Source organism: Citrus clementina, unplaced genomic scaffold (genome assembly GCF_000493195.1).
Source record: "Citrus clementina cultivar Clemenules unplaced genomic scaffold, Citrus_clementina_v1.0 scaffold_6, whole genome shotgun sequence".
Lineage (NCBI taxonomy): Eukaryota > Viridiplantae > Streptophyta > Magnoliopsida > Sapindales > Rutaceae > Citrus > Citrus x clementina.
Window position 1 is genome coordinate 14,442,199 of NW_006262139.1, and position 24,907 is coordinate 14,467,105.

The window sequence follows — 24,907 nt, forward strand, 5'->3', positions numbered from 1 at the left end:
CCCCACCCCAATCCCCATTTATATATAAATATGTTTTTAATTCTTATTTAATAATTTTTATTTTATGAATTATAATGTCAATTAATTTTTATGCAATATAAACAAGATATGAATGAAAGAAAACCATACAATATTTTTCAACTATGAAACATTGTTATATTTTTTTTCTCTTTTAAAGTGCGACGCTCTTTAAATATTTTTCACTTTTAATATCATTTTAAGATATTGTTTCAAACTTTTAGATATTTTTTTAAAAGAATTTAAATACTTTATAATATAGTGATTATTTTATTTTAAGTCTCTAATTTTTAACTTACTGAAATCATATATTTATACCTAATATAAAATAGATAAATGGGGAATGGGGTGAGGATGGAGAAAGCATTCCTCACATGGGGATTCCCTATCCCCACCCCACTAAATTTATTGGGGAATGAGGTGGGGAATGGAGGCAAAAATTTCTAACGGGGTGGGGAATGAGGTAGACCACCCCACCCCCACCCCACCCCATTGCCATCCATAAACTTTGGTAATGCAACCTACTCGATCAAAATAATAACTTCTTGTTAACTACAAGTAATAGGACAAATCAATAAACTTATTAATCTCTTTCTCATGTCATAGTTCTATTGAGTCATTCATACAAACAAGCACTAATCAAGTTTTCAAATTATTCGTTGCTAATTATATATATATATATATATATATATATATATATATATATATATATATATATATATATATATATATATATATTCTAAGGACACATATTAAAGAAAATAACAAGCTGTAGATGTGAATCAATAATTATTTGTCAAATTATTTTTTTATTTAGTAATTACAACATACTTAGTATTTCCTAGCAGATGTTTTATTATTATCGCTAATTCAATTTGTGTGTCTACAATACCTTTTCTTTCCTCTGAGAATGTATTTGCTACACACTACAACACTTGTGGGATGAAAAATTTAGAATAATATATAATTATTAATTACTCTTGCATATTTTTTAACAAACGAGAATAACAAAGAACAAAAATACAAAAATCATAGAGAATTAATAAGACTACTGGGTTAATAATAACCGACCTTCTCAATGAAAAGTGTATTAGCAATATTGATATTGTCCTCCAAAATGATTTCATTTGACCGAATATCATATGATGACTTCTCCTGTCTCTGTTGACATTGAAGCCATCTTGAATTTAGCTTATAAACTTAATTATAAACAATCTTAATGAATATTGACATGAGATATTAAAAAATTATTACAATTTAGTTTAGCACTAGATCCAAATCTAAAATGTTAGATTTGATAATCAAGAATTCTTTTAATAAAAATTTTATTAATTGAGTTAATTTGAACAAAATATGAAAAATTAAACTTGCTCATTAAATAAATAGTGAATATTCTCTAAATATGATCATTATAAGAGTGCTGAAAATATAGGACGATTAATTTCACATTTTTTATATGAATATTGCGAATTTTATTGAAAGTAAAGGGAAGAAGAATAATATTACGAAACATAATGCTCATACAATAGGAAGCTATTATGTTAGTTTTTACGGTGGTGTGACACCGAAGCTAAAAGATTAAAATATTAATTTATTTTTGAAATTTTAAAGAGTATATAAAGTAAAATTTAATTTCTTTTTTATAATTAGTGAGCATGTAAAGTAATAGAGTGTGTAAAGTAATATTTAGAGTACAAATAGGCCCGCCCTAAAAAAATTACAAATTCTTTTTTAGGTAAACAAAAACTTGAGACATTTGTATATTTAAATATAATCAAATAAAAACAAAACATGAAACTTTACAAAATTCGCACAATAACAAAATCATGCGCAAGTACTTCATTATTTACAAAACTCACTCATTAGTCTTCCATACATATAAACATGGCATCAAAAGCATTCAAGTTTCTTGTGTGTTGATCGTAACAGAAATTGGCTGAGTAATTTTCAAACATCTTCATTTGACTAAGCATTCAAATTCAATTTTTGAGAGAGATATGGGTTAAGAAAAATTATTTTAGGTTTTGTCCTCCCTTCTATTTTTTTTTTTCAACAAAAAAAAAATTATTTAGATTTTATCCACCCTCATACTTTTTTTTTCCCCCGAAAAAAGATAGTTCCATTTGTGATATGTAAAGAAGATTTTGTTGTAATAGAATTTTATTGTCCAAATTTCATTTGTGCGGAGGATTTAACATAAAAGCCCACTTTTGTTAATTTTGTGAAATTAATAATCAAAACAAGCTGGTTTTAGAGTTTGGCTTTGATTGAAAAATAAAAAATTGAAATTATTTCTTGGGCCAAATTGTGGGCTCAGAAAAAGATATTGGGCCTTAGAAGTCTGATTTAGCCCAGACCAACAAACAGACAATGGCCGCAGGACTTTCCAGCTTCACACTCACCGATCTCTATCTCTTCTGTCTCCCTCTCCATTGTTTCTGGAATTATTGAGATTTTACTAGTCTTTTGCTTAACTTGCTATATATCGTCTGTCGAGCCTAAATTTATCATTCTAAAGCTTCTTCTAACTAAACTCTTTGTCGTAAGTCATAACTATCTCGTTTGAAAAAACTAGGGTTTTTGTTCAATTTTTGCACAAGTCTAGACGAGCAAAATAATGGCGAAAGACGGACCGAATTGGGACGGATTGCTCAAGTGGAGCCTCGCCCATTCTGATGGCACTCGTTCAACTCGCAATTTAAGGTACCAACACTGATTATTATTTATTTATTATTAATTTTGTGATCAAGAGCGATTAGTTAATGGATTTTAAGTTGATTGTGTTAAGTGAGGAGGATCGAAGATGGTTTATGGAAGCGATGCAATCGCAGACTGTTGATGTAATCAAGCGTATGAAAGAGATAACACTTGTTATGCAAACACCTGAGCAAGTTTTGGAGTCTCAAGGTGTTACTCCTCAGGATATTGAAGGTAACTGTTTCACTAATATTTAAAAAAAAAAATATTATTTTTGTAACCTGAATTATCAAGTAATTATTGGGTTGGTGATTTTTGTATGTGCTGGCAGATATGTTGGATGAATTGCAAGAGCATGTGGAGTCGATTGACATGGCTAATGGTTAGTTCTTTATGTTTTATGAACCTCGCGTTCCTGAATAGGCATGCTAGAAATCTGTATCACTAAATGAGACTTTATTAGTATGCTTTTTAATTCAGATTCAGTACGGATGTCTTATTATTCTTTGGCTGGGTGATTTTTCTTTTACGTTCGTGGTTAGTAGCTTGCTTTTGTAATAGGTGTATTTTTGTGTCTCCTTTACGGTATGATTTAGGATTATTGGTCAGTACAAGTAGAAACGGATTCACGTGCACGATATTGAGCATGTTAAGCACAAAGCAATTATGTAATTGTAATATGGGTGCAACTTCTTTAGTTTCTAATGTTACTCCTGTTGAATAGGGTTGATGGTTTATCTTGAGTTATTAGTAAAATATTTGGGAGTAGGAATATTTTCAGAGGCAAGGAGCAATTAGCTATAATAGGAATAACACTCATTTATGCTTGTGTGCACTGCATAGCTGCTGTCAATTGATAGTTGTTGGCCATTTTGGTTTCTACTGCAATCATTTATTGTGTGCGACAGTCTGAAAATGCGCCTATCACACGTGTATAGCCTTCTTTCCTCACCAATTTGTCAGTATATCAGCTCATTTTATGCCATTCAGTAAGAGGGATGAGTTATCTTGTTGACTCTATGATCATATGTGGACAGATCTTCACTCAATTGGTGGTCTAGCTCCTCTTCTTGGCTATCTGAAGAATTCACATGCCAATATTCGCGCTAAAGCTGGAGAGGTTGTGACCACTATTGTCCAGAACAATCCCCGGAGTCAACAACTGGTCATGGAAGCAAATGGTTTAGAACCTCTTCTTTCTAATTTTGCCTCAGACCCTGATGTAACTGTTCGAACTAAAGCACTTGGTGCAATATCCTGTGAGTACTGTTATTTTGTTGTTTATGCCCTAGCTTGGCTGGGTTTGGAATGATTTTGATGTAATGTTCTTTTGGTTGACTTTCAGCTTTAATCCGGCACAACAAACCTGGTATTGAAGCCTTTCGCCTAGCAAATGGTTATGCAGCCTTAAGAGATGCATTGGGATCTGAGAGTGTGAAGTTTCAAAGGTTATCCTAGAAGCTTAGTCTTCTCTCTTTTATGATGTGCTCATATGGTTACTGGATTTTTGTTCTTTATTTAGTTTTTGGACTTCATAATTTTCTCATCGAATCTAATCATCTTTCAGGAAAGCTCTTAACCTGATTCAATATCTACTCAATGAGAATGCTTCAGACTGCAGTGTAGTGGATAAGCTAGGATTTCCGCGCCTAATGTTGCACCTTGCCTCCAGTGAAGATCCAGATGTACGTGAAGCTGCTCTAAGGGGCCTTCTAGAGCTTGCTCGTGAAAAGGCGGATGGTAGCGCTATTAAATTGGGTGAAGATAACGAAAAATTGAAGCAACTACTTGGTGAAAGAATCAAAGGCATCAGCTTGATGTCACCTGAAGATCTGGGGGCAGCAAGGGAGGAAAGGCATCTTGTAGATTCCCTCTGGAGTGCCTACTACAACGAACCATCTTCCCTTCGAGACAAGGGTCTCCTTGTCCTTCCAGGGGAAGATGCACCTCCCCCTGATGTTGCCAGTAAGCATTTTGAACCTCCTCTTAGAGCTTGGGCAGCAAATCCTGCCTCCAAGAAGTCAAGTGTTGAACAGAAGGAAACTCCCCTGCTCTTAGGTCCAGGGCCTTCATCTGAGGCCACAAGTAATCAGGACACCTCAATGAGAGAAACAGATGCTAATGGTCAGACAAATGCCTCCCAATGAAGCTGTGGTGCAGCTTAAACTATTTTATGCTTATTAAATTAGTTCGTGGATTTGTTTGTTCTTATTAAGAAACAAGTGGAAAAAAAAAGAAAAAAATATATTTGCCTTTACCGTATAATAGATTTTGATTCTTTTTGTTATCTTGGCAGTGTCTTCTCTGAGCTTACTCTTGGTTTTTAGCACAATCCCCTAAACCCTAGGGGTACTGTCTGTTTTTGCTTTTGCCTGGATTCTAAAATTTAACATATAATAATAAGGGAAAAGGATACAGAAACTCTCAACGTTTGAATAAGGGACACAAAATTCTTTAATGTTTCAAAAAAGACACTCAAACCTCCATTTGTTAATAGAAATTATAATTTTAAAGTGCAATTATCATTATACCCTTATAGCATATTAAAAAATAATTGTTTATTGTCCAATTTATTCTTATATTATTAATAAAATTACGAATATAACTTCATTATCCAATTTTTCCATTTAATTTTTGTCAAATTTTCTCTTCAAACTAAATAAATTTAATCCATTGCTCAAGAATAAAAATAAATTAAATTGATTACTAATATAATAAAAATAACAATTCTCCATATGTCAATCTATTGGATATGTTATTTAGTACAATTAAGATTTTGTAATTATTGTTGTAACCAATTTTTTTTTATTTTGTTGATTATATAAGTTTAAATGGAGAATTGTTATTTTTATTATATTAATAATCAATTTAATTTATTTTTATTATTGAGATGCTATAAGGGTATAATGGTAATTGCACTTTAAAATTATAATTTCTGTTAACAAATGGGGGTCGGAGTGTCTTTTTTGAAACATTAGGGAATTTTGTATCCCTTATTCAAACGTTGGAGGTCTCTGTGTTATTTTCCCTAATAATAATGCTATAGTTATAAAAGTTGGAATTACGAATCTACATCAAGATTAAAAAGTTCAGTTTTCATAAATGTATATCTAAGAAAAATATAAAAAGTAGAATGTATATACGCAATTGGAATATGAACATTTTTACATTGAGATTTAGAGAATATTTGCGAGGGGCTAGGCTTGAGCTTTGGCCATCTCAGTGTGTGCTTTTCCTTCCATTCTTCTCTTCGAGGAGTTCCTCAAATAATCTCCATACTTGATTTACTTGTACATACTTAGAGGTCTTTTGACTCATTTCATACGAAACTCTTGTCCTATTCTTGTCCGTTACAGCTCTGTGCTCAATGCTCTTGAACTTCCCGTTGCTCAAAATCTGTTACGATGGTATTGAGTTAGAGCAAATTTATTAGATTCTCGTTGTTTTTACATCTTATTCAGTATTGATATGTGAAAAATTGCTGATATGATAGTCAAGTACCTCGATAACATCTCCAATGTTACACAACTAGAGCATCTGTAACTGGGTTAACTGGCACCCAACCTCTGTTGCGCTTGATCTGTAATCCGCTTGCATCATCTTCTTGTGTCAGAATGGTTATGGTGCTTGTGTCTGAGCGTGGACTTATCCCCAATACACCGTCTGGCCAGCAGCATGGAGTTTAATAGTTCACACGCAGAGCTTGTATGCTGCAGTGGATTGTCCGTCCCCATGATTGTAGAAATTGAACGTAAGAGCTCCTTTTCCAACATTTTTCGTTTCCTTTGAATATGCATCAATAATCTCTCCGTATCAATGCAACATTTTAATTCTAAGATGGAAAGTAGTCGTCAGATATGTTGGAGGGATTATCAGTTTAATTGCTAAGATCTCTTGGGTTTATATAAATGTTTCGGATTCCAATCCCGTCCGCAACAAAGCTTTTTTTTTGGGGGTAGTAATCTCTCCGTACCCATTCTCGATATTTTGCGTATGTTCCCGTCTCCGTCAAAATTATTTGAGAGAATTCTCATCCCCTCCCCGAATAATAACAGGGGATTCCCAAAGAACTAATACATTTTTTTTTTTCGATTTTGAGTTAATCATATTAAAATAAAAAATTCAAATAAAAGTAAAGTTCGAAATATATCTTATATTAATATCCATTACAAAAGTCACATACATTAAATTAGTAAATAACGCAGCATGCAAGGGATACAAACTATCATGATAAATTAATAGTCTAATACAAAATTGTTACAAATAAAATCGAATTTAGATTCAAAATTAACTTTTTCAATGGTGGCGTGGGCACTTTATAAATGTGGACTATTCCCTTTACAACACAACAGTTAAATCAGAGCAAATCAAGAGCAAATATTAGATTAGATTAGATTATATATTAAAATTGTGATTCGCTGTGGGCAATTATAACATCTAAAAATAAATAAAAAATAGATTTAAGTTTAAAATATTTAAAGAATAAAAAAATTAAAAAAAATTTGGGCTAATAGAATCTACTCGATCTTTTTAATTTCCTAAATAAAAATTTAGGACTTTAATTAGTTAATGAGGCCCAAAATTTTCATAATATAAATATTTTGATATTTTTTATTTTTACCAATATTTATAATTTTATAATTTAAACTTTATTATTTATTTACTAGTAATTTTAAAAAATTAAAAATTAAAATGAAAAAATGGGTAGGGGATGAGGATTCCACCTCATCCCCGTCCCCTCCCTAAATAAGAAATTGGGTAAAAAAGTTTCTCCATCCCTTCTCCAAATAAAAAATTGGGTATGAAATTATTCTCATACCCTCTTCGAATGAAAAATATCCCTGAAAAAACCCGTCCCCATGAGGATTTTTGCTGTCCCTACTTAGTATATGCTATCATTAATAAAGAATTACCTCAAGCCCTTCGGTGTATTTGGCCAGAAATTGAGTTTCCGGTATTCAGTTGGGCAGACAAAAAGAATCAGTGCGTCTGACGAGTCCAGGATCTGTTGTTCAGAGACGACATATGCATGCCCATATCCTTGAATGTCATCAGATGGCATTGCGTACTTATTCTTCCGTTCTAATGGTAGCTCACTACTAGCTCCAAAAACTCAGTGGTAGCTTTATTTGTATTCTGCCACACTTCCTCCACAACTCCATGATTCACAACCTGCGAAGGAATTTCAGTTATTAAACTCTGTACAAAGATTGTATGCAATGTTCATAAGATCGACTTCTTTCTTATATACCTGAAAGAAGCCCCACTCTTTGCAAGCAAGATCCAGTTTGTCCAGCTCCTCCAGGTCTCCCATTGTGAGCCGTGACAAACCCATGACAGGAACCTCAGAAGAAAGATCAGACATGTCATTCAACTGGGATCTGTCTTCTTGGTTTCTTACGTATCTTTCAGGAACCTGCAAAGGGTCCACCCTCACAGGCAGAGATGGCACATAAGTTGGTGCATCGACATTTTTGTTGATGGTCTCATCGGAGTTTGAAGCCATCTGTTCCTGATTAATGTTGTTGGTTCTGTTTCTTAATATTGAACCCAGCACTAGGTAGTCTTTTTTATAATATGGTGCTCTACAGACCTTTGATCGCCTAAAAAGAAACCCTGATATTTTCTCAATTAAATAAAAAGAAAAACTGTGGAAAATGTGGACCGTGCTTCCTCTTCTATATAATACATTAGTTTACCAGATCAATTTGCTGAATATGCTTTATGTGTTGCCTTATTTTAGTATTCAGTAACTTTGGAGCTTTTGCTGTGTTGACTTGGTTATTTACTAAGTTGGAGGTATGAAGCTTTCACTACTTGTATCAATTTAGTGTTTGTGGAGCTTTCAAGCTTTCGTGTTTTGGCTTAATTGAGTGTTTTGAGCTTCTCTTGAAACCTCATTAATCTTGGTCATTGTTGCTGTGTGTTCTTGTCATTTGTGTAAAGTCTGAAAGGAGAATATCCTGCATCTTCACGGTATTTTTCCCGTCATTTTCAATATTGTGTACTAACAAACTGACCTGCAAACGACAGCCGTTGGCATTTCACACAAATCTAACACGGGACACCCTTAAAAGAAGTTTCTTATTGGTAAAAATAACAGCTAATTAAGTATGTTTTGGCTGAGGATCTTAAGCATAGAAAATGTTCATCTGAAAAAGACTTTACAAGTGGGTACTGATGCATGCCGCATGATGTTAAAAATCTAAATTTTACTTTTTGGACCTCATGATTAATTGAATTACTGCATTGTCTCTCTAGCAACTAAGACATTTTCCAACTACTTTAAGCTTTGTTTTTAAATACTCTTTGAGGATGTGTGCGGATTGACAGCTAGTAACTCTATATCATGTGAAGCTGTGGATTAAATGCGGACCATAATAGCATCTCAATATCAGAAGAGCCTTAGCCCCAGAACCTGGCGTCAGTTTTACCGCATGGCTTTCAATACTGGTTCTTGCCTGTAACATCTTCTATCTATTTGGTTTTGAATTTATACAGTACTAATGAGAGTCCATGTGGACTTGATTAACAGCACTGTTACTTGGTCAACAAAAAACCCAAAAAAAAAAAAAAATCGAGTAGAATATAGTGAGGAGAAAGAGTAGTTGGGTTAGATTTGGGTTGAAACAGACTGAACTTAAGGAAGTGAAATCATTTATCTTCTACATTAAATAATATACGTTCAGAAAGAGTGTAAGAGACCCACATATGGAAAAGAAACCATTTCTAAAACTGGAATTTAGAAATATGTGCTAAGCTTCAAACTCTACCATCTCTGTATGAGCCTTTCCGTCCATTTTTCTCTTCATGGCGCTCCTTAGATAATCTCCAAACCTCACTTTCTTGTACATTTTTTGAGGCTTCTTAGAATCTAGAAGATGTTCTAATGGCTCAACCCCTACGTCATCAAGAGGACAAATAAATGATACATAAGAAATTCTTGCCTTGTTTTCATTTGCCACGGCCCTGTGCTCAATGCTCTTGTACTTCCCGTTGCTCAAAATCTGTCAGTTCAGTATGAGATAAGTTTTTTGAAATGGCTTTTGCATAACAATTTCATTCAAGTTTGGCCTTAGGAAAAAAAATACCTCAATTACATCCCCAACATTCACAACTAGAGCATCTGTAACTGGCTTGACTGGCACCCAAAATCCATTGTGCTTGATCTGTAACCCCTTTATATCTTCTTCTTGCATAAGAATGGTTATCGTGCTTGTGTCCGAGTGTGGACTAATTCCCAGTACGTCATCTGGCCTGCAGCATGCAGGGTAATAGTTCACGCGCAGAGCCTGCAGATCATTGTACAGTCCCAGGAAGGCATCCTCATCCATCCCCATGATTGTAGAAACTGAACGTAAGATCTTTTCGCCAACACTTTTAACTCCCTTTGAATATGCATCAATGGTCTTTCTGCAGTAAACCAATGATTTGATTAACAGATGGGTAGTAGTTTTATATAACTCTGCTAAAGTTGACTTACTTGAATCCCTCCGGGGTGATTGGCCAAAGCTTGAACTTCCGATATTGAGTAGGGTAAACAACAAGAATCAGAGCATCTGACCAGTCGAGTATCTGCTCTTCGGAGACCACATATGCATGCCCATATCCTTGAATGTCATCGGCAGGCATTGCATACTTGTTCTTCTCTTGTAATGGAAGCTCAAAAAATTCAGAGGCAGCATTCTTCATATTCTGGAAAACTTCTTTGGCCACTCCATGATTCACAACCTGAAAAGGAACTTGCGTTATTAAAATTTATGCAAAGATGGTATCGGTATTTAATGGTCCTACGATAAGCTTCTTTCTTTTGTACCTGAAAGAAGCCCCACTCTTTGCAAGCAAGATCCAGTTTTTTCAGTTCCTCAATGTCACCAGCTGAGAGCAGTGCTAAATCTATAACAGGAATCTCGGAAGACAGATGTGACATGTCATTCATTAGGGGTCCATCTTCTTGGTTTCTGACATATCTTTCAGGAACATGCAAAGGGTCGTTCTTTACCATTTCTTGAACATTCGGCACAGGCAGAGATGGTGCATAAGTAGGTGCATCCACATTTTCTATTATGCTGTCATCTGTGATTGAACTCATGTCTTAAAGATTGTTGCTTCTATTACCTCGTATTGAACCAGGCGGTACTCATACTTATACTACAAGCCTGTGATCAGAGACATTAATTGTTAGCTAAAGGGATCTTGTTATTTCCTCAATTCAAGATTCCCTCCAAGTACAACTTTTGGAACCGTTTTCCTTGTTTAAACTAGATTTTCAGATGCATAATATATTAGTTTAATATGTAAAATTTGTCTAATTTAAGTGTCCTCTAACTTTGATTGGCACTTGGCCGGAAACTCCAGGGAGAACAGCCTACGTTTTCAACCTTAAGTTAGTGTTTTGTTGCTTTCAAGCTTTTCTCTGTTGCCTTTGTTTTAATATTTTGGAGCTCATCTAATCTCAGCTCTGGTCTTAGTAGGTGTGTGTTCTGTTCTTGGCGTTTGGGTCAAGTCTGAGACGATAATTTCTTGCAATCATTCTCATTTTGTACTCTATTACCCTAAAATAATGGGTCCCTCTTTTAGAATATTATCAATGCTGGATAAAACCATGACTGAATGTCTTAAACAGGAAACCCAGTGATGCGGGTTGTTTGATGATAATACCAAATGTAAGTTGTAATTTTGGGTCACCATCTTTTTGAAATCACACGATATAGAATAATTCTATGCACCAAAAGGTAATAAGAAATTAGATCACACTCCATCTATCAATAGAGCAGAGTACATTACCCTACAAGGCCATGATAAACCTGTCATCTATTAAAGAGAAATTTAAACTGGAAACAATCCAAATTTCAACTAAGATTCCCGGAGAACTGCCTTATGCTTTTGTACTTCCTTGCAGGTGCAAGTCATGACAAGTTTCTTACCTTCCCTTGTGTTATTTGGGAGGGCAGAAAGTGACGACATATCTTGAAGCTCTGCATTTGTTGAGACTGGAAGAGTCATCAAATGCATAACTATAAGCCTTTGGGCATATAGCCTTGAATAGATTTGCAAAAAGTGTAGGCTTGCAAGTCTTCGGATTTGCGTACTGCCCTGTGCAGCAATACTTAGCCGATTGCATAGCCAAGCAGGCACTTTTGCAACCAACCACCTTGCCTCCTACCTTGACTTCCAATGCCGACGGGCAGCAAATGTTCAGATCAGCATCACACGACGCAACACCACAGCCAATTCCACCACCAACAGGCTTCATCGACACAGGCAAGTTAAAGCCATCAACTAAACTCACATCGTAGAAATGCAAAGGTGAAGCAGATGAACCAAGTGTCATTTCAACCACAGTAGCCGGGGGAGCACCACCAGTGCCTTGGCAATGAAGTTGCGCAGAACAGTCTCCGGTATCACACGAGCCTTTCCCATTACTGTCAAAACGACAACCTTGCCTTCCCCATATCCTCCCCGACCACTTTTCAGGCACATCAAGGACTACTTCCTCCCCACTGCTAAGCTTGAAACCACCATTGTTCGGGGTCGGATGACCTGCACCGCCAAGTATTCCAGGCCACAAATTTTCCTGACAGTTGTTCACGACTATGAGTTGAGCCCCATCTGCAAGACAAAAACATCAGCATGTATAAACACAATCAGTAATTCACTAGCGGGGATTAAACCCATCAAAAACGTTTTACCAGTTGAACCAACTAGTACCTGTAATGGAGAAGGAGATCAAGAGATGAAAGAGAAGGGGGGAGAAGATTGAATAAGTTGCCATTGTTGCAGTTGAGTTTCTGAATTGTTTTTGGAAAATGCTGCCTATAAAATGAGTAGTGAAGAGAGTAGTGCTCAGTGGGAACTTGAGTTACCAAATATGGAGGCACAAGTTTAGGTTGAGATAACCGCTAGCTTTTTAAACTTGCAGTAACGGTTGTTGCCACTTGATCACTTTTGATTTCTTTATGTATTTATTGTTCCTATTTTTATCCAATATTGTTATTCTTTCAACTTTAACTTTCCTAATGTAGGGCGTATATGCATTTCTTCCAATTGGGGGTTTCTTTTCTTTTTATCAATTAGATCATGTTCATTAAATTAACAATGGGTTCTTCTTTTGTTATTAAGAAACTTATGTGGGTAATCTAATATCATGTGATGCGAAGAAAAAATATGATTAAACAGAATCATTTGAAAAGATAAAGGTTAAGTGAGTTGAGGTGGCATGATTATGCTTCTCACTTTGCTGTACGAGGCCGCGTAAGCTCTTATCTTTTGTGTCTAAGAAGCATAATTCTATGTTTGGTAAAAGCCAAATAAATATATGATCTATTCTATTTTAAAGCTACAAAAGCTTACCATGTTTGAAAAAAAGGGGAAAAAAGGAAAATATATATTGTAACTTTATGCATTACATATATTTTAGTAATCTAGATATTTATAATAATACTTAAATTTTCTTTAAGTGTAAGTGAGTGTTTTTTAAGCAGTTTTACTTGACTAGCCACCTGAATTCGACTATTAAGAAGGTTAAGGGGTTAAAAGTAAATTTGGGCTTTACTTAATTCAACCCATTCAAACAACTTCAATTAAGTGTCAAACTTTTTTAATTATTTTATAATTTATTTTAGTGACTCTAAGCTTAATGGTACTTTTATTTTATGGATTGGATAATCAAAATCCAAAATCATTGATAGTATTTATTTAACAAAATAGAAATAGGAATGTGAATCATTTTAGTAGAGCCTACAAATAGGGGTCGGATATTGATGCAATACTTGTGCATCAAAACGGGTTCGAGTGGTACCATTGCTGTGACTCCTCTTTCTCTACTCCTAATTATATCTTCTATGCTAGTGATGGACTGTGTTATAGTAAAATTGATCAAGTTGAGCCTGATTAAGGTGAATCTCAATAAAATTATGATTATAAATATATCAGTAGAATTATAAGATACTAAAAAAAATCACATTAATTTGAAAATCTATTTCCATTAATAGTGTGTTTACTAACCAGTAATGCTGGAATGAGAATAGAATGGAATCATAATGGGTTAGAATTATAATGAGAAATGAGAATCAGAATAAATTATTTACTTTAACTGTGAAAATCGAAACCGGTATGAACTATATTACCATTGATGTGTTTACCTTATCTTAGAATCAGTATTGATTATTGCAAATTACTAAAATTCACCTTAGTGGATTATTGTCATTATTTATAATAATAATAATATTATTATATCATCATCAACAACAACAATAAATTTTTCATAATAATAATAATAATAATAATAATAATAATAATAATAATAATAATAATAATAATAAAGGAAGGATAAAATCAAAATTTCAAGAATTAAGTGGGGGTAGTATAATCACTCTGAATGAGATTCATATTCTCACATCTTCCCATAAAAATGAAATCTTTAGTAATTATTTTCAATTCGATAACGCTACATGTACCAAATATTAATTACAAAACTTATCCCAAGTGATGCGGCAGCTGATATGGCATCCCACTTATAAGTTTATTCTAAATTAAATAGACCCCTCTAAAATAATTTATTTTAAAGCAAATCCCTTTATTCCTTTTACAACTAAAAGTCTTTTGCTCTATCGTTTTTAGCCTGGTTGCAAACTGAACAGAGACGAATAGAGAGAGAAAGTTCAGGGAGAGCAAAGTTTTCGGTTTCTTCTCACTCATGATAAGTTTGTAATTCCTACCAAACTATTTTACTAGCACTCAACAATATCATGTATTTATTGATTCCTTTTTGTTTATTTTTATTATTTATCACGTATTTACATTATTTTTTTGTGTGATTGAGATAGTAGATTTGGGTCAAAAGAATAAGAGGACTGATGGCGGTGTATAAATCTGGTAAAAGATGGTTTGTATTCGGTGGTATCATCTCATCGCTTTCCAATTTGCTTGGTTAGTCTGTTGCCTCTTGTATTATTGCTTTTGTTTTCTAAATGATTTTGATTTTCCTTCCTAAATAAAAATAATAAGAATAAAGATTTCATTTTTGTTAGGAAATTAGTGGGTGAAGCAAGACCACAGTTAACATGAAATTGGAAGAAAAAATAAAAAACAAGCAGAAAGAGGACACTAGAATTACGTGGTTCGGCTTTTGTCCTACATCCACGGGCTAAAACAAAAGGAAAATATTTTACTAGTGATATGAGGATTACAAGTATTGTAATATTTTGGCACATTTTCCAGAACCCCAATACACTCAATCTCTCACTCACTAGACTCACAAGAGCTTTATAATTTTAAGCTCTTAAAATCACTCAAGCTCTCTGCTTTCTCTCATAAAAATTGAATGCAAAAACCAAATGGGGAGCTCTCCATTTTTATAGCCAAAATTGGCTATTAAAATATTATTTTTTTTCTCACCGCCATTATCTTCTTCATTCTTCTTTTTCCTTCTTCAAAAAACGTTGCTGCCAAATTTCATTTTTTTTCTTTGTCTTTGTTCAAGTTTGGCAGTTTCAATTATTTCCTTTTCTTCTTCCTTGTTTTCTTTGGGCGACACCTTTCCCCTTCAATATTTGCTGCTTCAAAGTTTCTTCATTCTTCTAGATTGGTGGTTGTCAAAGCCAATTTGAACTTGGCTTGTTAAAGCCACTGGCTTTGTCAGCCATTATTTTGATATTCTCCCACTTGGAGATTTGATTGAAGATTAATCAATCTCCACACCATCATTTCTGTTTCGCCATTGTCCTGTTGCTTACGTCTCTGCTAGGACACAAGAGTATCTACTCCATACAAACTTGTCAATTTTGATTGACTTGGTCATAACATCTGCTAGGTTCTCCTTCGTATGGATTTTTTTGTAAATCCACACTTCCGTCTTCCATTACTTCTCGAACAAAGTGATATTGTACCTAGGAGTGGGCAAAATCGGGTTCAGGTCAACCCGATCGGATTTCGAGTTGGACAAACATTGATCCGAATACAACCTTAACTTACAACCCAACTCAATCCGACCCGATCCGATATATGTTGGGATCAGGTCAAAAAGACGGGTTGAGTTTGGGTCTTGGAGCACCAGAATGCTTGAGCAAATCCCTTTCTCATTATGAACCTACTTTCTTCCGTCACGTGAAGAAGTCCAAGCAAATGAACTACATCGAAAGACAAAGCCCTTCAAAACTACCAACAATACGAAGAAGAAAAAGACAGACGGAAAAAGAAAGCTAAACGATTGACTTATTTATGCCTAAGGTAGAGGATGTTTTACACTTTACTTTCAAAGTCAAATTTTATAAGATAAAGAAAGTCTTCCATTGATCTATCTATAGGCATAGGCTAGTCATTAGCTTGGCCTTGGGGCAGCAAAATTCAGATTGAGTTTGGGTCTTGGAGCAGTAAAATGCAAATCAATGGCACTTGGCATTTGGCTGTAAATCAGTGGCCACGGACGCGCAGCAGCAGACGGATGACGCGCAATCGCGCAATAGCAAATTGGGAATCGACCGAGTGCGCAGCAGGCATCAGCAATCGTAAACCAGCAAACTCGCAGCAACACTGAGCCGTAGTGAGCACACATGCAGATTCGCAACAGATCGGACACTTCTTGAGGTGTGGACTTCGTTGGCGACTTGCTGTTGACCATTGGGTGTGATTGACCTTGGTCCGTGAATGTGTTTTGTGCACAACAGCAACCTTGTGTTTGTGTGTGTGTGCTGTAAATAAATATGTGATTTGTGTTGTGTGTTTGTGTGACTGTGTTTGGCGTGCGTGTATGTGTTTAGGTTTTTTTTTCAAGAAACCCGATCGGGTTGCTTTTACAACCCGATCCGATCCGAACCCGAAATTTTTCGGGTTAGATCGGGTTGGGTAATTTGCCCACCCCTAATTGTACCCCTACGTGCTTTGTCCTGGATTGAAATGCTGGATTTCTTGCAATGTGCAAGACACTCTGATTATCACAATACATAAAAATTTCTTTTGTTTGTGCCCAAGTTCCTCCAATAACCTTTGTATCCAAATAGTTTCGTTGCACGCTTGTGTAGCAACCATGTATTCTGCTTTTGTTGTAGATAAATGCACAATAATTTACAGTTTCAAAACCCAGCTTACAGCTCCTCTCGCAAGTATAAACACATAGCCAGTAGTTGATTTCCTTTTATCAAGGTCTCCTGCAAAATCTGAATCCACGTAGGCCCAGACAGTAAATTTTGATCCTCCATAACATAATGCAACATTGGAGGTTCCTCTAATGTATCTCAGAATCCTCTTCACAGTTTTTCAATGCTCTCCACTAGGATTCGTCGTGTATCGACTGATTGCTTCTACTGCTAGTGCAATGTCTGGTCTAGTACATTTCATAGCGAATATCAAACTTCTCACTGCTGTTGCATACGGTACTCGAGACATCTCCTTCCTCTCTGCTTAATTGTTATGACACATATTTGTTGATAATTTGAAATTAACAGGAAGTATGGTAAAAATTGGCTTACAATTGTGCATGTTGAAGCGCCGCAAGATTTTCTTCAAGTAGTTCTTTTGAGAAAGCCAAATCTTCCTGTAACTTTTGTCTCGGTGAATTTGCATCTCTAGAATCTTCTTTGCTGGTCTCAAGTCCTTCATTTCAAACTCTTTAGCCAATTGTGCCTTCAATTCTTGGACTCAATCTTTGTTGGGGTCTACTACCAACATGTCATCCACGTACAATAGTAAAATAATGAAATCATTATCTTCAAACATCTTGTAATATAGTCTATAGATAATGGTCTGAACTGAATCTGTTGTATCCAAATCTCATGATGAAGGAATCAAATCTCTTATACCAACACATCGGCGCTTGTTTGAGATCGTATAGAGATTTGTTCAACTTGCAATCCAAGTTCTCATTTTCTATTTCAGTAAAACCTTCTGGTTGGAGCATATATATTTATTCTTCAAGTTCTCTATGAAGAAATGCAATTTTCACATCTAATTACTCAAGATGTTAGTCAAATGCAGCACACATCGTCAAGACTACTATGACTACTGTAAGTCAAACTACTGGAGAAAATATCCCATTGAAGTTAATACATTCTTTCTGAACATATCATTTCACCACCAATCTTGCACGATATTGCTCTACTTAGTTATTGCTATTACGTTTGATCTTGTAGGCCCATTTATTACTAATGACTTTTCTTCTATGTGGTAGTGGTACAAGTTCCTATGTCTTGTTCTTGTGTAGAGTTTCAATTTCTTCATGCATTGCTGTCCTCCACAAAGTAACATTTAAGCTATTTAAAGTTTCATGAAAAATTGAGGCTCTTCATCCTCTGTTAGAAGACGGTATGCAACATTAATCTCTGTAACATACTTCGAGTGCCACGCTGGTGGTCATCTCTCCCGAGTTAACCGACGAGCTTTTAGAGCCTCGGACTCGACTGGTTCTTGTTCCTTGTGCTCTGGTGTTGGTTCAGAAGAATCTGAATCTTCTGAATTATTTTTCACATATACTGGTACAGTTTCTAACTTTTCTTTTATAATGTTATCATCCTCATCTCTCATTTACAGTTGATCTTCTACAAAAATAACATCTCTGCTGATGACAATCTTGTGGACAGTGGGGTCCCACATACAATACCCCTTTACTCTATCAGCATACCCCAAGAAGGTACACCTCCTAGATTTTGGATCTAACTTTGTTCTTTCTTGGGTATTGTACATCACGTACACATGACATCCAAATGCATGTAGGTAGGAGTAATCAATTGGCTTTCCAGTCCACATCTCCATCGGTGTCTTCAATTTAATTGTCGTGGATTATGACCGATTTACTATATAACAAGTAGTTTTGGTTGTTTCTGCCCAGAATGAATTAGGTAGACCAGCAGTTCTCAACATAGCTTTTATCGTTTCTGTAAGAGTTCTGTTCATCCGCTCTGCCACTCAATTTTGTTGAGGAGTATATGCCACTGTGAACTACATCTGAATACATTCTTACTTATAGAAAGCAAGAAACTCGTCATCTGTATACTCTCCACCGTTATCTGTCCTCAAGCACTTGATCATTTTCTTGGATTCAAGTTCAACCCGCGCTTTGTACTGTTGAACACTGGGAACACATCTGATTTTTTCTTAATTGGGTACGCCTAACATATCCTGGAATAATCATTAATGAAAGTCACAATGTACTTTACACTTCCCATAAATATGTTTGGTGATTCCTAAACATCAGAGTGAACTAAGTCTAAAATGCATTTACTTCTAGCAATAAATCTACTAAAGTTTAATCTATGTTGCTTTCTTGTAACACAATGCTCACAAAATGGTAAGCTTACCGATTTGAGACTTGGAAGCAATTTTCGCTCAGAGAGAATCTTCAAACCTTGTTCTGATATGTGGCTAAATTTGAGATGCAACATCATCGTTGACTCTTTTCTGTTTGATGCAATACACGCATCAGCTTCTTGTAGTGTTTCTCCTTTAAGCATGAATAGATTAGCACCAATCTTTTCTGCCTTCATCAATACAAGCGTGCCTTTAACAATCTTCATAATTTCATTCTCTACATGAGTTTTATACCCATGACTATCCATTTGTCCTAAAGACAATAAATTTTTCTTTACGCCATTGACATGTCGTACTTCCTCAATTGTGCGAATTGTACCATCAAACATTTTTATTTTGATTGTACCAATACCAGTAATCTCCAAGGCATGATCATCACACATATATACAGATCCTCCTGAGATAGGTTCATATGTGTGGAATCATTCTCTCTGAGAGGTCATGTGCCGATTAGCTTCTGAGTCTATGAGTCATACATCAGATAGCGGTTTTCTACCTTTTGAAACAGTTGTTGCCTCGCTGTGGAGAATTTCATCATCATCCGAGGTACTTACTACACATCTTTGAGCATTTGCTACACACCCCTGAGCATTAGATGACTCATGTTCCTTACCCTCTCTTTTCTTCTGGTTGTTTTAACAGTCTTTCTTGACATGCCCTTTCTTGCCACAGTTGTAGTATTTAATATTCTTCTTACTTTCGAATTTTGATCTACTATAATTGTGACTCCCACTGGGGCCACGTTCCGTTAATTTTCCTCTCGTTACCAATAGCGCTTTTGCTTATTGCAAACTTACTTGTCTATCTTCCTTACTTTTCTACATACTCTCCTCATTTAATACGGAGGCTGCAACATCGTCGAAAACTAAACTGTCCACTGGATTGTTATTCGTTAGGTTTATGATAAGTTGATCATACAATTTGGTAGACTTTAAAGTAAAAGCTCCGCACGTTCATTTTCCTCTATATTATGACCCAACGTTGTGAGTTGTGAAAATAGAGTTTTCAAAGTGTTGATATGGTCGGTCACCGATGTAGATTCCCCTATTCAAAGAGTATAGAGTCTTTTTTTTAATAAGATCTTGTTGTGCAGTGATTTCGTCTCGTACAATTTTGTGAAATTATCTCATATTTCATTTGTTGTCTTTTTCTCTGCCACACTAGATAATGCTCCATCTGCAAGTGCCAAGTATAGATCAGAAATGGCGTTGCCGTTTATCGCGTTTCACTTGTCATCAGTTATCTCCATGGGTCTTTCTCCAATTGTTACCAAGCAATTATTTTTTCTCAATATAACTTTTATCTTCATTTTCCACAACGAAAAATTATTTCCATTTAACTTCTCAATTTCGTATTTTGCCACTATCGTTTTTCACCACAAACTAACTTTACTAGGATCGACTCCCACCGTTTCACGTGAACAGTAACCGTATACGTGAATAATAATTTTACATGAACAATACTATCGACTCCAAAAAATACAACAAATAGCTCTGATACCACTGTTAGAAATTTAGTGGGTGGAGCAGGACCACAACTAAAATGAAATTTAAAGAAAAAATAAAGCACAAGCAGAAAGAGGACACTAGAAAATTATGTTGTTCGACTTTTAACCTATGTCCACGGGCGAAGATAGAAAGAAAATATTTTACTAGTGATATGAGGATTACAAGTATTGTAATTAGGATTGTAATTAGGGGTGGGCGCGGTTCGGTTCGGTTCGGTTTTTTACTAAATTTTTCATAATCGTTCGATTACGATTATTTTAAAATCATAATCGCGATTAATCAAATTACCAAAATAATCAAATGCTCGATTAATTGAAATAATTCGATTCGGTTCGGTTCGATTATTTCGATTGTGGGCCTATTGGGCCTATTTTGGGCTTTTTAAATTTAAAACCTTAAATTAATAAATCTACTACAAACATAAAAAAGTTAACGAACAAAAAATCAAAATATGTCTCAAAATATGTTCAAGAACACATAACATATTCAAATAACAAGTTCAAATCAAAATAAATAAGCAAAAAGTCTTTTAAACTTTAACAAAACTACAAAAGCAATAAACATCAATCAACTCCCAAATCTCAATTACTCCTCAGCTGCTTGTTCTTGTTGAGCTACTATTGGCCTACCAAATTCTACATTAACAAATTAAACAAAAATATTAGAATGATTAGTTAAGAGTGAAATAACCAAAACAATATCAAAATATAGTAGTAACATATTACCTGCTTCAATAACTTCATAGAATTCAGTTTCCTCCTGAGTAGGTTGTATTATACGTTCTCCTAATAGAGTTGAGCGAAGCCAATTTTGAGTGCAAATCAATGACTCAACAGTTTTATTGAGTTAAAGAACTTCTAAAAGGATCAAGAACACGTCCTCCTGTGCTAAATGTCGATTCTGAAGCTACAGTAGACACTGGAATTGCCAAAACATCTTTGGCAATCTGAGACAAAATCGGATACCTATGCCCATTCAACTTCCACCAAGTCAAAATATCAAAATGGGCATTACTAGTACTCTCATTAGCATCCGTCAAGTACTTTTCAACATCATTTTTCGAACTAATGTCATCATTTGAACTTTGCTTCATCATTTTGAAAGATGAAAAAAGATCAATTGACATTATACTACTACTAGGACCACCACCACTACCACCACCACCACCACCACTACTACTACCATCATGGATATCACTAAAACAAACACCACCACTATTCCTCACATCACTCCCACCAATATAGCTATTATATAACTTCATCAACAACTCATTAATGTTAGATTTCAATTCTTCAACCTTCCGAGGTTCATACATGCTACTAAAAAAAAATGTAACAAACTCCAATTTACATCTAGGATCAAGCACATTTGCTACAAATAATAACATGTTAACCTGATCAAAAGAATCACCCCAATATTTAGCAAACTTTTGCTCCATTTTTTCGGCCATTTTCCTCAACAAATCATCACTAGAAGTAGCAAGTGACTTCAAATTAATTAGAACTTTTGCGATTTCATTTAAGTAATCATTGGAAGTGACATCAAGAGAGTTACTAAATTTCAAGGTCACATAATAAAAAATCGATAAAACGTTGACTAACCTCCTTGCATTTGCCCAATCGTCATCACTCGGTGGCCTCTCCTTCTTCTTTTCACCCTCATCCTCAACAAACCAATTAACATAATGTCCATCATCTTCCTTCATCCTATCAAATGCTTTTTCAAACACAACCGCTTTGTGCAACATCAAATATGTTGAATTCCATTTAGTAGGCACATCCAACACCATAAGCCCTCCATATGAGATTTTCTCCCTATCAACACATGTTTTAAACTTTTGCAATCTTGCTGGAGAGGATCTAACATACTTTACTGCATTGTGAATACTAGCTATTGAATGATTCACCTCCGCCAACCCATCTTGCACAATCAAATTTATTATGTGTGCCGAACACCTCACATGCATATATAAACCATTTAAAACCATCGAATTCACACTCCAATTTGCTAACTTTTTCTTCACATAAGTTATTGCAACTTTATTGGCACTTGCATTGTCTACTGTAATTGTGAACAACCTCTCAATCCCCCAATCAATCAAACATGCCTCAATTAGCTTCCCAATACCATCTCCTTTATGATTAGCTATAGGTGTGAAACTAAGAATCCTTTTGTGCAACACCCACTCCGCATCAATAAAATGAGCAGTAATGACCATGTAGTTAGACATTTAAATTGATGTCCACGTATCTGTGGTAATACACACTCTCTGCTTGCTTGCACCAAAAACACTTTTTAATAACCCTTTTTCATGCTGATACAATTCAAGAATATCCCTTGTAATTGTTCTTCGGGATGGCAGATCAAATCTTGGGCAACAAGTTTGTATGAACTCTAAAAACCCTTCAGCCTCCACAAAGCTAAAAGGTAATTCATCCTTGACAATCATCTTCACAAGTGCCATTCTACAAGCCTCTTGACTAAACCCGCCACTAAGTTTAACAACTCCATCATCTTTATCTTTTCCCTTTTGACGGAAAAATACTTGTTGCTTCGGATCCCCTTCAACCTTCACACCTTCATATGACCTACATCTATCCAAATGATTCTTTAAATTAGTGGTATTTCCTCTATTAGCGGCGAAGGTTTTACGGCAATGATGACATTTTCCTTTGTTTCCACAAGGTAGTTTGGTAAAATGAGCCCAAACATTTGATCTCAAAGGTATTTTTCTTTTTTTTCCATCATCAACCTCCACGTCTTGCACTTCCTCCTCATCATAATTTTCCATTCTACACAAACACATGCAATAACATAGACATAAATGACAGCCATGAATGACTCACAAGTTCAGAAAAATATTTATATTTTTCTACTATATCACAAGGTAAGTGGCCATCTAGAAAAGTGGGGAACAAATTATAAATATTGAATATCTAATAAAAAGATTATAATTATTGAATAACCATGCACATTTTACAAAATTAAAGAGACTTCATATTACAACATTCATCTTAATTAACAGGTTATATTTTATTTTTAAATAAATATTTAACTAGTTGTAACCAACAACCAAATGGATCGCATACAACTTAACCACAATGAACAAATAAATAAATGATGCTTTATGAATAACTTTTTCATTCATTAATTGCATTTGTATTCATTTTGGCCAACCAAGAATATATATATTAAATTATTACATAAACTATCTACAAAAATCAAGATTATATATTATAAAAAAATGAAAAGTTATGTATAATAATTTTGACCTCTGAAAAGTGAAAAAGAACTGCAGAAAAAATTGACATGGGAGCACAAACACGGTGGTCCCAAATTATTGGACCCTCATGACCAATTCCAATTGATGAACTACCTGTACCTGGTTTTTAAGCCGACGCTCGAACAAGGATGGTAGATGATGATTGTGGGTCCTAATCAAGTCCAACAAGCGAATCAACAATTCAGATTCGGCGTAGATCTCGTCGATAATATGGCCACCAGCAGCAGCAGAACCCCTCTTCCTTTCCGTCCCAATCCTAAAACTGGCGGAGCTCTACACGTCGCTGCAAGTGTTTGGGGTTGAAAGTTGAAACTTGAAAGTTGAAACCGGTGGAATTTTTCTATGTGGTTAACTCCTGAATCAGTCGATTCTTGGTTTCAATTGGTTGACTGAGTTGGGTGATTTTGTCTTACGCCTGATGCACAGATGCAGGGAAGGAGGCAAGGAGCTTGGCTGAAGGTCACGATTTAGATTTTAGGCTTTTAGGTTTTAGTTTTAGCTTTCAAAATAATCGATTTTTTTGAGGTTTCAGTTCGGTTTTGCGGTTTTTTTTTTAAAACCGAACCGATTAGTTTTACTATTTTTTTATATTACTATTTCGGTTTTTTAGAGGAAAAAAAACCGCATAAAAACCGAACCGAACCGATCGGTTCGGTTTGGTTTTAAATTAATCAGCTTTTTTTGCCCACCCCTAATTGTAATATTTTGGTCCACTTTCCAGAACCCTTTTTATAGCCAAAATTGGCTATTAAAATATTTTTTTCTCACCGCGATTATCTTCTTCATTCTTCTTTTTCCTTCTTCCAAAAACGCTGCTGCCAAATTCCATTTTTTTTCTTCTTCTTTCTTTTTGTCTTTGTTCAAGTTTAGCCGCTTCAACTCTTTTTTTTCGTCTTCCTTGTTTTCTTTGGGCAGCATTTTACCCCTTCAATATTTGCTGCATCAAAGTTTCTTCATTCTTCTAGATTGGTGCTGTCAAAGTCAATTTGAATTAGGCTTGTTAAAGCCACCGGCTTTGTCAGCCATTATTTTGACAATTTTTCGGTTGCTAGATTTTGTATTGAAAAATTTTTCTTCCTTTTTATTAAGTACTAAAAAG

The 24,907-nt window shown here is 35.1% G+C and overlaps 4 protein-coding genes across 5 annotated transcripts; 1 reads left to right on the top strand and 3 right to left on the bottom strand.

Moving 5' to 3' along the window:
• The first annotated feature begins 2,416 nt into the window (after positions 1-2,416).
• On the top strand, positions 2,417-4,968 carry LOC18039711 (hsp70 nucleotide exchange factor fes1). The gene is made up of 6 exons (XM_006429070.2): positions 2,417-2,721; positions 2,807-2,949; positions 3,047-3,097; positions 3,753-3,974; positions 4,061-4,163; positions 4,283-4,968. The coding sequence occupies exons 1-6, from the start codon at positions 2,636-2,638 to the stop codon at positions 4,860-4,862; spliced, it is 1,185 nt and encodes a 394-aa protein (XP_006429133.1). The 5' UTR covers positions 2,417-2,635; the 3' UTR covers positions 4,863-4,968.
• A 4,502-nt stretch (positions 4,969-9,470) lies between these two features.
• LOC18039712 (protein SRG1) lies at positions 9,471-10,807 on the bottom strand. Its single transcript, XM_024182564.1, has 4 exons — positions 10,532-10,807; positions 10,199-10,446; positions 9,807-10,128; positions 9,471-9,722 (listed from the first exon to the last, which is right to left on the bottom strand). The coding sequence occupies exons 1-4, from the start codon at positions 10,805-10,807 to the stop codon at positions 9,471-9,473; spliced, it is 1,098 nt and encodes a 365-aa protein (XP_024038332.1).
• Positions 10,808-11,405: 598 nt separating this feature from the next.
• LOC112097264 (thaumatin-like protein) lies at positions 11,406-12,582 on the bottom strand. Its single transcript, XM_024182337.1, has 2 exons — positions 12,427-12,582; positions 11,406-12,327 (listed from the first exon to the last, which is right to left on the bottom strand). Exons 1-2 carry the CDS (start codon positions 12,488-12,490, stop codon positions 11,654-11,656), a joined length of 738 nt encoding a protein of 245 aa, XP_024038105.1. The 5' UTR covers positions 12,491-12,582; the 3' UTR covers positions 11,406-11,653.
• Positions 12,583-20,954: 8,372 nt separating this feature from the next.
• Positions 20,955-24,264, bottom strand: LOC112097445 (zinc finger BED domain-containing protein RICESLEEPER 2-like). 2 transcript variants are annotated; one of them, XM_024182818.1, is made up of 3 exons: positions 23,908-24,264; positions 21,251-23,317; positions 20,955-21,160 (listed from the first exon to the last, which is right to left on the bottom strand). In XM_024182818.1, exon 2 carries the CDS (start codon positions 22,753-22,755, stop codon positions 21,364-21,366), a length of 1,392 nt encoding a protein of 463 aa, XP_024038586.1. In that variant the 5' UTR covers positions 22,756-23,317; positions 23,908-24,264; the 3' UTR covers positions 20,955-21,160; positions 21,251-21,363. The 2 variants fall into 2 exon arrangements, with proteins under 2 accessions (XP_024038586.1, XP_024038587.1); XM_024182819.1 differs by having other exon boundaries at positions 23,902-24,264.
• Between the last annotated feature and the right edge of the window lie 643 nt (positions 24,265-24,907).

Bases quoted from the DNA above. Each gene is read 5' to 3' on its own strand.
- LOC18039711 (XM_006429070.2), top strand. From the start codon at position 2,636: ATGGCGAAAGACGGACCGAATTGGGACGGATTGCTCAAGTGGAGCCTC. The intron at 3,098-3,752 runs GTTAGTTCTTTA...ATATGTGGACAG, and splicing joins GTCGATTGACATGGCTAATG to ATCTTCACTCAATTGGTGGT. The intron at 3,975-4,060 runs GTGAGTACTGTT...GTTGACTTTCAG, and splicing joins AGCACTTGGTGCAATATCCT to CTTTAATCCGGCACAACAAA.
- LOC18039712 (XM_024182564.1), bottom strand. From the start codon at position 10,807: ATGAGTTCAATCACAGATGACAGCATAATAGAAAATGTGGATGCACCT. The intron at 10,447-10,531 runs GTACAAAAGAAA...GTTCCTTTTCAG, and splicing joins AAGAGTGGGGCTTCTTTCAG to GTTGTGAATCATGGAGTGGC. The intron at 10,129-10,198 runs GTAAGTCAACTT...GGTTTACTGCAG, and splicing joins ATCACCCCGGAGGGATTCAA to AAAGACCATTGATGCATATT.
- LOC112097264 (XM_024182337.1), bottom strand. From the start codon at position 12,490: ATGGCAACTTATTCAATCTTCTCCCCCCTTCTCTTTCATCTCTTGATC. The intron at 12,328-12,426 runs GTACTAGTTGGT...TTTGTCTTGCAG, and splicing joins GATCTCCTTCTCCATTACAG to ATGGGGCTCAACTCATAGTC.
- LOC112097445 (XM_024182818.1), bottom strand. From the start codon at position 22,755: ATGTCTAACTACATGGTCATTACTGCTCATTTTATTGATGCGGAGTGG.